The sequence below is a fragment of the Quercus suber genome, unplaced genomic scaffold (genome assembly GCF_002906115.3).
Source record: "Quercus suber isolate HL8 unplaced genomic scaffold, Cork oak 2.0 scaffold_295, whole genome shotgun sequence".
NCBI classification, from domain to species: Eukaryota; Viridiplantae; Streptophyta; class Magnoliopsida; order Fagales; family Fagaceae; genus Quercus; species Quercus suber.
Genome location: NW_027069751.1, coordinates 137,874 through 152,748, shown reverse-complemented (window position 1 = coordinate 152,748; position 14,875 = coordinate 137,874). Strand labels below are relative to the sequence as shown.

The following is a 14,875-nucleotide window of genomic DNA, read 5'->3' as shown; positions in this document are numbered from 1 at the left end:
TCAATCATGGGTTACTTAGATGTGGCCATTAAAATGAATAGCTCTTGGGTGTACATTAGAATTCGAATAAAACACTGATTACAATTAAAATAGTTTTGCCATTTTTTTTTTATAAAGGCAAAATTGCATGCTAATTGACTAGAATTACAACATAGGCTTGAGTAACTATCTAGTTAAGTAACTAATTTATTTAGAATAAAAACAAGACTTATAATTGAGAATCTGTTACAAAAGCCTAAACACAAGGAAACGCAATGCAAGTTAGAATAATACGCTGCATCAATTAAATACGACTGAGTCACTCACTTTGTGTATAGTCAACATTATGAAAATACTTCTTGTCTGCTGGAATTTTATCAACATATACAACAAAATTTTAGGCATGCCATGCCTTGTCCATTTTTAATTAATGTGCATAACCTTTTTTTTTTTTTTTTGGAGAAAGTAATGTGCATTTCTTAGTATGTTACAAAAGAACAAAATAGATTCACTCCAAAAAGAATAAAATACATCAACCCAATATCAAATATTGTGTATAAAGCTATAGGTTTAATTCGGTTATCAATCTCAGTAAAAACACCCAACATTGAATTTAAAATGCCTTCAAAAAAAAAAAATGAATTTAAAATAATAAAAAATGAATGCTTTCAACTTTATTACAGAAATTTGAATAATCATGCATATCAATGAGTAATTGAAGTTAACTCCACATCAGCTTTGCCTAAATTCAGAAGAGGGTTGCTTGAGCCAGCTAACATAGATGAATTAATTGAACAACTGCTACCTGAAAATTGTGTTTGATCTTCTGACACAGTAGGAATAGGTGACGTATTGGAGAATTCACGCAGGTGCATTGAAGACCCAAAATACATTGGTATTGGAAACTTTGATGGCAGGTTGGGCAAAGGAGCTTCAAAATTAAGTACATGTATTACTTGCCTTATAGAGGGTCTAATAGTGGGATCGGGATGGCAACACCACAATCCAACTACCATCAAACTCTCAATTTGCTCTTTATCAAATTCCATACCTAGTCCCTTATCAACAGCTTCAAGAAGTTGGTCTTTTCCATAAAGGTCCCACACCCACTCCACTAGCCTGACATTGCTAGGTTCTGCTCGTGGCTCAACTGGCTTTCTACCGCAAGCAATTTCAAGAGAAACTACCCCAAAACTATAAACATCAGATTCTTTTGAAGCCCTACCAGTGGTGACACACTCTGGGGCTAGGTAGCCCATAGTACCTGCCAAAACAGTAGTTTGTGAGCCCAATTCAGGGTCTACAAGTCTTGCAAGACCAAAATCACCAAGTTTGGCATTGAAATTTGAATCCAACATGATATTGCTAGACTTTATATCTCTATGTATCACACACTGCTCCCACCCTTCATGAAGGTATAGTAGTGCAGAAGCCAATCCTTGGGCTATTTTGTATCTTATTGGCCATGTTAGCGTAATCTTTGCTCCAAATAGATGAGAATCAAGGCTTTTATTAGGCATGTACTCGTATACAAGAAGTAACTCACGTTGTTCATGGCACCAACCAATAAGTTGAACTAAATTCTTGTGTCTCAAACGGCTAATGATCTTCACTTCTGACATGTACTCCTTTTTTCCCTGCTTTGATCCTCTTGAGACCCTCTTAACCGCAACTTCTATATTGGATTCACTTAACAAACCTCTGTAAACGCCTCCAAATCCTCCTTCTCCAAGCTTCCCTTGTTCAGTAAAGTTGTTTGTTGCATGCAGAAGTTCACGGTATGTGAACCTTCTTGGCCCTGTTCCTCTTTCAAATTCAATATCCATATTGTCATCATCACCCAAATCTTGTGTGTTCCTACTGGCCCTTCTTCTCCGAAAAATAAACCAAAGTACACCTAAAGCGCAACACACTACAGCTGAACTTACTGCTAAACCAATCCCCAATCCCAAATTATTTTTCCGGCTCCTATCTTCTACCTCTAAAGTTGAACTGAATGACCAAGAAAGTATTGTATGGAACTCAGTCCCCGCGCCTGTTGCAGCAGAGAAACCAACGCTAACCCATTCCGGCAAAACATCTTTCAAGTTAACAATATAAAAAAGACTAGTAGTATTGTTTGAGACTGAATTAATAGCATAAGTAAGGAACACGCTAAGATTTTGGGTTGTTGAGTTATAACTTACCCATGCATTTACTGTTTCACCATTCGAAATAATGCTTCTGGGCCATGTGACATTTGCCTTCGATTTAACGGAATTGACATCGATTCCTACATGATTATCACTTGGATCAAAGTAATTTTTGAAGGTGTCAAACTCAACAGCAACAATTTCATTTTGAGTGCTGTTATCCAATGCAATATCTAATAGTCCGAGAGCCCCGCCCTTTGTCTTGTTCAAAGGGACGTTAGAATCATTTGGTGTGATGAAGAAGGCAAGCCCATCAGCAGACCAAGCCGCATTAGTACTTGTAGCTTCAATTTTAAAGGAGAAGTGAGTAGTGAAGTCTGTGAGCCTCCCTGTCCTATTTTCCCAAAGCCTCACCGGTTCCTTATATGTGGCACGACCAACACTGTCTGTGATATTCTTCTGGCGTGTCACCTCTGTGACTTGGATATAACCATCTGAGTCTGAGAATGCATCACCTGTGAAGTTAATGTAAGTGTCGTTGAAACTAGTTAAGTTAAAGGAAATTGACAATAAAGGGGGAAGTAGCAACAAAAAGAAGAAGAGAAGAGATTGGAGTTTTTGAGGTTGAAAAAGGCAAGAAGGTAGTGTGTTGGAGAGAGCCATGGTTGAACTTGAATACAGACAAGAGCTCTGGGCTATTTCTATTTTTTTGTAATTTTTTTCCCTTCTTTAAATGTTTGTAGTTTCACCATTTTGAATGCGCTTACTTTAAGTTGTCCTCCTCAATATTTACCAGGTCTACCAAATTACAAAGTCAAGCACCCCAAATTTGAATTTTTCTTCCCCCCAAATTTTCAATTAATTGGATTGATTAGGTTGACTTATAGCATGTTTGGATGTTTAAAAAAAGAGGAGGAGTAGAGTAGAGAGAGGAAGAGTAATGCAATTACCTTATTTAGAAGTTTTTTAAAGGATGAAGGGGAGGGGTTTGGAGGAGTTTTGAGGGGTTTGGACTCCCTCTAGCCCTCCAATTTTAATTCCCCCAAATTGGAGAGATTTGGAAGGGTAGTAAAGTACATAAACTATTGACCAAGTAAATTACATAATTTACCCTTATTATATTAACAAAATTACACAAGGGGAAGGGCTAATTAATCTCTTCCCCCTTACTAATTTTAAAAACATCCAAATAAGGTGGAGGTGAATCATTCTCCTCTACTCTCCTCCCCACTACTCTACTCCCCTCTACTCTACTCCCCTCTACTCCCCTCTACTCTCCTCCCTCTCTAAACTTCCAAACAAGCCATTAAATTACCATGTGAACAAATGAAACTAAACTCCTTAGAAATTAGAATCTTCGAATGGGATCATGACTAGTCCTATTTTTGACTTGGTGTATAAACAAATACTATTACTAACGCTTGAATCCTAAGTCACCTACATGACTGTTGCCTTTTCTACTTTGCTATACATCATCTATATATGTTTTGTTTTACACAGGGACGGACCTAAGATTTTAAACTAGTGGAGGTTGGAATATAAATAAAAAACTTCAACATTCATATAATATTAAAAAATTATAAATACATAAAATCGTTGTATCTAAATACATTAAGATGCAATTATTTACTAACAAGACAAAAACAAAAACAAAATAATTTTTTTTTATTTATACTAGGCTAGCTACATCTACACACAAGCACAATAAAAGCTTTCAATTTTTTTATTGGCTCTCTCTTAGGCTGCTGTGTAAGCTTTTGAAAGTCAATATATTTTCATATCATCATTATAAAATATGGGTTTAGATTAAAATTTTCACCCTCTAACTTTACTTAAAATTGAATTAAATTCTATAATTTCAATTTTTTCATTTCAATTCTCTAGCTTTCAATTTTCTTCAATTGAACATTCTCCAAAAAAAAAAAAAAAAAATTCTTCAATTGAATCCTCCCATCAGTCTCTCAAAATTGCACTACTTGTGCCCCCCCCCCCCACCTCCCAAAGCACGATGTAGTGTGCGTTTGGGAAGCGCGTTTTGCACTTCCCAAACACGTTTGCGTTTTTTTTTTTTTGTTTTTTTTTTTTTTACTTTTCAGCTTTCCCAGCCGGCTTTTTGTACTGTTCATTACTGTTGCGGCTATTGTTCATTGAATAGTAGCCGCAACATTTGACTTTTCCATACAAATTTTACTGTTCACGAATCCACAAATTTCACTTTTCAGCAACTTTTTCATTAAAAATAGGTCCCATGATACTATTTACATATTTAAAAATTATTTTACTACAGTGTTTTTAGTTTTCAGCTGTATCCAAATGAACTCGTAGTTTTGTATTTTTGGCTATTTTCTTTACATTAGATGACCAAAAATCATTTTCAATTATTATTTGAAGAAGAAAAAAGTAAAAAAGAAGTAATTAAACATACATAAATGCAGGCACTATTGTTTTTCAAATGGGGAAAAATGCCTAAATGCCACCTAAACTTTGAGCTAGTGTTATTACACCCCTTAAACTTTTATTTTAACTAATTTACTCTTTACTTCACACATGTGCCAATTAAGCCCTACGTTAGTTTTCAGTTTAAACTAACTAACATCAGTCAGAGTCATGTGAAAATTAAAATTTCCCAGTTGCAACTGAGATAGAGAAATTGAGAGGAGAGAGGATCTGCACTTTGGGCGTTCGTGGTCCTGCTGTTTGACAGCCAACATTGGTTGAACATGTCACTAACCTAGGATTTTGGGTTTTATTTTTTCTCACCCTTTTTCTGTCATTTCCTCAGCAAAAAAACAGCCTTTGATTTCATATTTCTTTTATTTTCTTGGAAAACAAATAGGCCTTTGTTCTGGGCAAATAATCAGTGTACTTTGTCTTTGATTTACACCCAAAGTTTTGCAGAGCATGCTTTATGATTCAGTGCATCATCTGACACACGAAGTGTAGTGATAAAATGAAGCTTAAAGGAAAAATTTGATTAACTCCAGGTAGTGCAAAAGCACCGAACGAGTTTCAATTTATTAAACAAACAAAAGAACAAAAAGAAAGTCAAAAGGGTTTCTTTATATCAAAATTGGCAAAGGTTTTGGAGAAAACCTTTCATGAAATTGACCAAAATAAAAAACTAAAATTAAGGTAGTGCAAAAGCCAAAACTCCAATATGTTTTCTCTTTTCTTCCGGTTATTCTCCGCAACCAAACACAAAGAAGGGGATAGAGAAGGAGTGGAACATATGAAGACCACGAACGGTGAGATTGGCGACCCCAATTCTAGATCGGCGACGGCAGTTCTCACTTTGGTGATGCCATGGTTCTATCTCCTCTGAGTTTCTCTCTCTATCAAACTGAATCTGAACCTTAGTTTCTCTTTCTCTCAATCGGTTGCAACTGGGGAATTTAATCATTTATCACATGATTGACGTTAGTCAGTTTAAACGGCAGATTAACAGATGTCTCAATTTGGCACATAGGAAAAGTTAAAGCAGTAAATTGGCTAAAATAACTGAGTGCTGATGCCCCCACCTCAAAATGATGTCATCCCCAACGGTCATAAGACTCATAACAGTGAATTGACCTTCAAACGACCGTCTCCAATTTTCGAAACAGTGAAGATACCCTCCCAATGACGTTTGTCTCCACTCTCCAACAGTCACAACAGCCAACTATTATATTCGTAAAAAAATGATAGAGATAGAGAGATCCAAGAATTCCAATGATTTTAAGGATATGTGTGAAATGTATTATTAAGTGATTAAATTCAGTATATTTAAACCACTTAAATTTTTTTGAGTAATCGATAATTTAACATGTGACTATGTTTTAATGCTTTTGAAAATTTTATTATTAATGCAATGCATGTGTTAGAAATTATTTAGTCTCATTGGAGGATTGCTAAGTGATTCTCTTAACCAATAAAATGATGTTACCTATATAAGCGTATGAGTCAGCTTCTTAATCAGTATAAAAAAACAAAATAATAAATCATTAGATGATAATAATATTTTATTAGTTATGAGGACAAAAAAGACCCTTTCAACAGTCCTCCCAATTGATCTAATAATTTCTCGTGTTTTAAGTTTAGGATAAATGCTGCATCAAATGTTGTGTTTTGTAGTTTCTGTAGTTACAAAACATATTGTGTCTCAAAATAATGGCTTGACTGATGACACTGTTCCTCCTAGATGGAGGGCTTTGCATTTGAAGTCGCTACTTTAATTTTACTATATAATATCTAAAAATGGAAGCTTAATTAATTTTTGTTAATCTGTCACTATGTCAAATTTTCCTTCTTAAATGGTTTGGAAAATGAAATATGTTTACAAAATAGTTTGATTATATAATGAACGTTTTAACCCAAAAGCCTGCTGAGGAATTCTGGTTGTGGAGACGATGAAATAATGCTGTTGTGCGTTATCATGGGTTACTTAGATGTGGCCATTAAAATGGATAGCTCTTGGGTGTACACTAGAATTCGAATTCGAATAAAATCTGATTACAATTAAAATAGTTTTGCCTTGTTTTTACAAAGACAAAATTGCATGCTAATTGACTATAGAATTACGACATAGGCTTGAGTAACTATCTAGTTAAGTAATTTATTTAGAATAAAAACAAGACTTATAATTAAGTCTCTATTACAAAGATTTATTATCTCCAATTATTAAGTGCACTATATTTTTCTTAAGGAAGTCAATACCCTATTGGAGGCTGTACCGGTTTGACCACTGGTACGATATATTTCGGACACCGGTCAATACCGGTGTACCGTTTCGGATTTACCGCTATTTTATATATTAATATATATATATATATATTTGATACCCACCAATATAAGTGACTCCACCAATATTCAATATTATGTGACTCCACCAACATATATATTTTAAATAATTCTGGAGCATATATTCAGTGACTCCACCAATATTCAATATTATGCATTAAGTGACTCCACCAACAAAGATTCTAATTGCAACGTGGAAAGGGAAATTTCAAACACTCGGACAGCAAACTTATATTTTGATTAAAACAAAATGTAGCAAACTTATATACCTAATGTGTGAATGAAGTAATGGCGTGAGAGTACTGATGAGAGAGCTGGGAACTTTTGTTGCAGAACAGAGAGAGTGAGAAGGAGAGAGTGAGGGAGAAGAGAGAGTGAGGGCTGCGGCTTGGGTAGTTTTTAGGGTTAGAATTAGGATTTGAAAATTACGATCCTGCCCTTAAAAAACTGCCACAATTAAAATAAAAAAAAAATGAAAAAGCATTTTGTGTTTCGGCCGGTATGGCCGGAATTCGCCGATACAGTCCGTACACGGCTGGTACGACGGTATTTTTCCGGTACGAAATAAGGGGTGTACCTATACCGGTGCACTGGTCGTACGGTACGGTATCGATAACACTGATTTTTCTTCTCCTCTTGCTAGGAGTGCTTTTCTCATTTGTGTTGAGACTTTCTTCTACTTTTGTGTCCGTAGATTTACATAGTCCAACTTTAGTAAAGTATGTGGCCATAACTTTATCTTACCTTTGTTATTTTCTTTTCCTTGTCTATTTTTCTCAGAGTTTCTTTTTGTCCTCAATGTTTTTCTCTTTCCCTTCCTATTTGTTCTCAGAGTTTCTTTTGTCTTTACTGTTTCTCTCTCTCCTTCCTTTTTGTTCTCAGAATTTCTTTGTCCTTAGTGTTTTTACTATATCTTTGTCCTTAGTTTTCTTTTTTTCCTTATCCATCATGGATTCAGACTTCATTGAGAGATTACAGCACATCAATTTAACCTCTGAGGAGGGTGAGGCTATTACAATTCGTTCAAATCATTGTGAGAAGATTCTTGAGGAGTGCAACCTTAGTCTTATTGGCCGATTCCTTAAAGCAAAAAACCATCAATCTTCGTGCAGCAAAGAATCTTTTAAGTCGTTTTGAAGTTTGGTCAGGATCTAAAGATTACTGATGTGGAGATGGGCTTATTCAGTTCAAGTTTGCCATGGAGAGCCAATTATTATGGGTTGTCAACAATGGGCCATAGAGTTTTGACAATCACATACTACTTCTTAATATGCTGGAGAAAGGGATGACGACATTTTAAGTCCAGTTTTTGCAAATCCCTATATGGGTTTAGGTATGGGATTACCTTTTGATTTAATTAATGTAGAGGCGGGTAGGGATATTGGTAATGGTATTGGCTTGTTGTTGTGACATAGATTGTAAAGCTATTTCATCTAAACAAGCCCGTTTTCTTCAAATACAAGTTGAGATGCCATTAGACAAACCTATTCGACGAGGGGCTCCTGTTATTAGTCCAAAGGGGGATAAGTGTGGTAGCTTTCAATATGAACGTGTTCTTGGGCTCTGTTCAATTGTGGTTTTTTGGGGCATGAAGCAAAGGTTTGTTCTATGCCAAGATTTGTTGAGGGTAATGAAGGTCCATATGGTGATTGGCTAAGAGCAAGTTTTTGTCGGCGAAAGGAAGCAAGGGGAAAGAACACCTAGCCCACCCAAGAGGAATATGGACGAGCATATTCATAGGTTAAAGATCCACCACAATCAATTTCAAAATTGGAATTTTACAGGGCAATTCTCTAACTGTTGCAACGGTTATTGAACCTAGGACATCTAATGGTAATTCTTCAACTGCTATTACGGTTACAAAAGTTGTGGATAATGATCTTGCAATTATTTCGGGATTGGATGGCTATGATTCTCAACATCCATGTACTTCGGAGATTAATGAAACAAGTCCTGAAATTGTGGTTCACATTGATGCTATTGAGACAAAGCACAACTCTGAAAAAAAAATGATGCCAGTTGTATTAAGTGCCAATTGTGTATGAGGATAATTTGGTGGAGCCTAAAAAAATCTTCTCTGAGGCATTGGAAATGCATTCTTAGGAGTTCAAATAACAAAACTGTAAGTATAATTACTCCTAAACTTCCAAGTTTATCAAAGCATATATCTTCACAGTATGATTCTCTGGATTCTCACACTCACAAGAAACAACTGTAAAGTAAGGAAAGACTTAGTGTATTGCATAATTCAGGTGAAGGTAATCCTTCACCACTGCCCCCACCATGAAGATTTTAAGCCTCAACTGCCGAGGGCTTGGGATCCTAAAGGCAGTCCAAGAACTTCACTGTTTGGCGAATGAAGGTCCCAAAATTCTCTTTTTATTTGAAACACATCTTAACATGGAAGGTTTTCACAAATTAAAGAGGACTTTACAGGTGATGGATGGTTTTGTAGTTCTAAGGATTGGTTTGGTTGGTGGTTTGGCTTTGTTGTGGCAAGATGGAGTGGATGTAGATATTCAAACATCTTCATCTCAGCATATTGAAGCTCTGATAAAACAGGAAGGTGTTGTTTGGCGCCTTATAGGTTTTTACGGACATCCAAAAACTTCAAGCAAATATGTAGCAAACAGATTAAATCGAGGGATGCCCCTTGACCAATTTTTGCGTGTACAATACGTCCAATTAATTTGATAAAAATTGGACTAATACGAGAAAGCATTGCAACTCTCAAAAAACAAGCACATTCACTAAACCCGCACTAGGCCAATGCATAGGAGAAACCTTCTTGCAGAAGGAGGCATTGGCCGGAACTATTTTAACTAGTGACATTGATTTGTCTTGACATAGTTTTTGTTTCCTTTTCCACTTTATTTCCTCTTCAATTGTATTTGTTGAGAAATTTCTTCTATCTCTACCCCTTTTTCTATAAGTAAATATTTCATTTATTAATATGCAAAGGAGGCGCCACCCATATACACAGGACATATACAACAGGTATACCAATATTAAACTCTAAAAGTAAAGCAATCAAACATCTCAGGAAAAGTAACAAAAGAGAACAACCCCAAGGATTTATCCTCTATCTCTTCTCTTCTCTTTTTTCCTTTACATCAAAATTCATGTTCCTTATAAAAAACGTGGTTTTCTGTAGTGGATCCATTCAAAAAGGGGGTAAAGTAGAATAAAAACAACTAGAAAACTACTAGTTCATATATATTGTAAAATAACCAAAGTACATCTTTAGTGCAACACATACACTAAAATGGTCACACCAGTTCCCATGGCAAAAATCCTATCAAAGTCAGTTAGTAACTGGGCAGTCATCATACCATTAATGATAGTGCACTACCGAAAAAGGCATAAGCTTCCCAAACATTTATGAAACAAAGCAATTGCCCTGTAACTAATTCTGAATAAATGAACTGAAGTAGGGCTCTATGGGAGGAGGTTGGTCCACCAATGCCGCAAATGGGCTGTATGGAGTTAGCCTTTGGAAAAATATACAGGGAAGGTGGAATCTCTACCTTCATCAACTTCAAGGGCGGTGATTAAGGAGTCTTTCCTTGAGTTGCATCGTATTGCACGGAATAGGGGATCTAGTAGAGGTCATATGCAATCACACAATCCATTCACTGGAGTAAAAAATTTATTAGGGATGCACATGCATAGATATGGGCATGGTACAAGTATGGATACCGTACAATGACATGACAATTTTTGAAAAATTAAGTTATTAATCAGCTAGGATACGTATATTAATTATTTTTTTTTCTTCAAATTTTACAAAATTTGTTTTATAACAAAAATTTTATTTTATTTTTAAATAATTGTTAATAATTCTTTTATAAGTATATTAAAGCCTAGCCTATATATATATACTTGTATCTATTGTCTACCTAAATAATAATAAAAGAGTAATAAAAAGTTTACTCATTAAAGAAAATTTTAAAAAGAAGTTGTCTTAGGACACACGAACAAAACAAAAGGGCAAAACGGAGAACACGAACCTAGGCACACACGGACAAAAGTCACAAACAAAGGGCAAAGGGGAGAAATATGAATTTGAATCTGTCCTTCAGTCCTTCCTGTGTGAGAAGAAGAAGCCGAAGAAGAAGAAGAAGACGAAGACAAAGAAGAGATCTGTGATGAAGAAGAAGAAGAACATCTGCAAAGAAGAAGATTTGCGATGGGCTGGGTTAGTTAGTTAGTTAGTTAGGTTTTTTTTTTTTTATATAACGAAGTGTGTCCCAACCATGTCTTGGAAGTGTCCGAGCTATGTCCAGGCCGTATCCAATTATTTAAATAAAAATTAAAAAAAAAAAAAGCAGCTGGGACACATGTACAGCCATGTCCCAGGAGGTATCCCGTGTCGCGTATAACCCGAATTTGGCACCCAATTTGCCGTGTCCGTGCTTCCCAGAATTTTACACAAGCAGTCCATGACTGGTTATTGAAGTCAGAGGAGAGGATACATTGTGCTGAAGGTCATCTATTCAGGAGGGTTCAAGATTAGATCCTATAATAGAGCCTTAGCCCCTACAGAAGTTGAAAAGTTCCCTTGAAAAAGCATTCGGAAGCCTAAAGTCCCAACAAAGGCAGCTTTTCTTTCTCTAGGTTGCTTCTTTGGAAACAATCCTAGCAACAAATAATTTGAGAAAGCATAATATTATTTTAGTGAACTGGTTTTGTATGTGCAAGGGGGATGGGAAACATTAATCACTTGTAGAGAGTTGTGGGATATGGTGTTTGCTCTTTTTGAGGTTCAAAGGGTGATGTAGATTTACTAGCTTATTAGCAAAGGCTATTTTGGGCAACATCGGAGTAGTGAGATATGAAAGGCCACTCCTCAATGCCTGATGCAGTGCATCTATAGGGAAAGAAATGTAAGAAACTTTGAAGGGTGTGCGAGGAGTCGAGGACAGATCTAGAAATTGCATTTCTTTGAAAACTCTATTAGAATAGTTGCCAGCATCAGAAAGCTTCTCTTTGTCAAACTTTTTAGAGTTTATTGATCATTGTACTCTTAGAGCTTAGTTGTGATGAACATCTATAATACATTGTGTGTAATTGTTGAATTCTTGTTTTTCCAATACAACTTAGTACTTATAAAAATTAAATATAAAAATAAAAAAATTCGTAGCGCATAATATCTTCATGTACAAGCACAAACAAAGGAAAAAGTTATTGCAAACCTTCTCCATATTTCATGTTCTCAAACGTTGCAAAGGAAATTTCAGGTATGCCACAAGTAGCCTAAATAATAGAAACAAATGTAATCAATTTGATGCAAAATCTGTTACTAAAACAAACTAGGTCAATTTTGTTATCTAATTGTTAAGTTATTGTAACACACACATTAAATGAGTTTTTAACCCACACCCTCAGTCTCCAGCCGCTCTTGTGGGAAGAGGAAGTGCCATTTAAACCAAAGTTCATAAGCAAACAGCTATGCCAATTTTGACCAAGCTAGAATAGTTTACTACAGAATTAAAACATCAATTGATACTTCTAGTGTTATTCTAACCACCATATTTAGTAGTTCATGAAGATTAATTAAAAACAAAACAAAATAAAAGTAAATTACACTGACATTCCTGAGGTATAGTGAAAATAGACTTTAAATACCCTACTGTTCCCCCAAATTCTAAAAATGATTGAAACTCCTTCAAACTTAAACAGAGGGTTAAAGCCTATTCCCAATAAAACCAAGTTCAAAATCCCAAACATCATCTTGGGGTTCAAGTAATAGCCCAAAGGTAATGGTATTTTTTGTGGTGCCCCATATATGTGGTTTGAAGCCAATCTCCCCCTCCCCCACTATCTACCTATCAAAAAAATATCAAAAACATCATTTTTAATTAAACAATCCACCATGTATTTACTTTTCTTCTCTTCTTTCTCAACAACCAAACAAAACAAAAAAAAAAAAAAATTAAAATGAATAGAATGAATAAACCTTCAAGAGAGCCAACGGTTTTGGGAATGGGCTCAGTAGGGTTGTGGGGCCACTATTGTGGGTTGCAACAAAGACTTATGGCAATAGTGGTGGCTAGGTTTTCATCAACGACCACATGTAGAGGTTTGACAAATCAACAGTTGGGGATTTGGCTTGGGTTATTAGCAGTGGCGGTAGGTTGTGGTTCATTTGGGGGCTTTAAAGATTTTGTATGCTTGATGATGTAATTGGTTGTTGTTGTTGTAGGAATGTTTGGTTCCTGGGTCAGCTGAGTTTTGTCTTTAATTTTATGAAATTCTTTATCTTGTTTCATCCTTCTAAAGGAAATCTTTGAAAGATTAATTCACCACTAGTGTTTTATTTTTACCCTGAATTGATTGAACAATTTTTAAGCTATAGACCAAGTTTGGAAGCATGTGTTGTGCGGGGATCGTACTTTCCAAGAGGCTTTTCCGGAGCTTTATTGTCTTAGTAGGTCAAAAGATTCCTTGGTGGCTGAAGTTATGGGTTGGTCTGCTGGGAGGTTTCATTGGAATGTGCAATTTTGTCGTCCACCACAAGATTAGGAAGAAGAAGCCTTTGATCGGTTTATGGAGTTGGTCTATTCTTCTGCAGTGCGGGGGTTTGGATCAGATAAGGTTTGTTAGAAGCCTGCAAGGAATAGAGGTTTTGAGGTTAGAGGTTATTATTGCTCCTTCTACCCTCCTACTCTTGTATCCTTCCCATGGAGAATGATATGGCAATCAAAGGTCCCTCCAAGGGTAGCTTTCTTTTCTTGGTCTGCTTCCATAGGTAAGATCTTAACAATAGACAACCTTCGTAAAAGACGTGTGCTAGTGCTTGATTGGTGCTATATGTGTAAGAGTTGTGGGGAGTCGGTGGATCATCTTCTGCTTCATTGCCCCATAGCTTGGGAGTTGTGGTCTTAGGTTTTTTGCTTATTTAGTATTCAATGGGTTATGCCTCATATTGTTCTTGAATTGTTTGAGACTTGGTAAGGGAAGTTTGCATGACACCGTTACATAGATGTTTGGAGATTAGTGCCTCATTGCTTGATATAGTGCATTTGGTGTGAAAGGAATGCTAGAAACTTTGAGGGTTGTGAATGTTCTTTGTTAGAGATTAAGTCTTTTTTCTTGCACACTCTCTTTGAATGGACTGTGGTATTTTCTCATTCTTCTTGTTCCTCTTTTCCTATTTTTCTTGATCGGTGTACTTTTGGTTTCTGATTTGTGCCCCTATAGTACATCCCCAATGTACTCGGCTAGGCACTTTTTCTATTATTAATAATATGCTTACGTACTTATCAAAAAAAAAAAAAAATTTTGAACTTTGAAATCTTGTAATAAAAAATATAGCTTTTCCAATGATGATGATGAAACAACAATATAGCTGTGATCGTCTTCTACTGATTCTTCACATACTGGAGCAAAGGTTTTGTCCTTGATCATCCAATTCCAATCAATTTTAATTATTATTATTATTTTTTTTTTAAATTTGAATGTTAAAGCATTTTCGATGATAGTTCACCCAGTCTTGTTTTTTTGAGATTTTTTACTTACATTTCTGTGGCGAATTTAATAAACGCCCTGGGCATAGATTGTAAATGAAAAAAAAAATAAATAAAAAAAGGAGGAGGAGGAGAAAATCTCCTTGGCTGCACGAAATTGGTTAGTTAAGTGCTTGGTTACATAAAAGGTATTTGGAATGTTTGATTTTTGTTTCTTTGGAACATGTTGATGCGGACAAAAATATTTCAAGGAAAAACATCATTAAGGGTCCGTTTGGATAAAACTTATTTTACTGAAAACTAAAGACACTATAGCAAAATAATTTTTAAATGTATAAATAGTGTCGTGCGACCCATTTTTAACATTTTTTTTCTTAATAAAGTGGTTGTGGGTTTCGTAAATAGTGCATGAACAATACATGAATAGTGGGTGAACAATGCACTTTGTCCCCTAAAGCTAAAACATGTGCAAAAAAAAAAAAAAAAAAAAAAAAAAAAAAAAAAAAAAAAAAAAAAAAA

At 35.5% G+C, this 14,875-nt stretch overlaps 1 protein-coding gene across 1 annotated transcript; it reads right to left on the bottom strand.

Annotated features, from left to right (window-relative positions):
• Positions 1-455: 455 nt before the first annotated feature.
• LOC112003568 (L-type lectin-domain containing receptor kinase IX.1) lies at positions 456-2,774 on the bottom strand. The gene has a single exon (XM_024035774.2). It carries the CDS (start codon positions 2,772-2,774, stop codon positions 684-686), a length of 2,091 nt encoding a protein of 696 aa, XP_023891542.1. The 3' UTR covers positions 456-683.
• Between the last annotated feature and the right edge of the window lie 12,101 nt (positions 2,775-14,875).

Excerpts from the sequence above, each read along its gene's own strand:
- LOC112003568 (XM_024035774.2), bottom strand. The coding sequence starts at position 2,774 with ATGGCTCTCTCCAACACACTACCTTCTTGCCTTTTTCAACCTCAAAAA.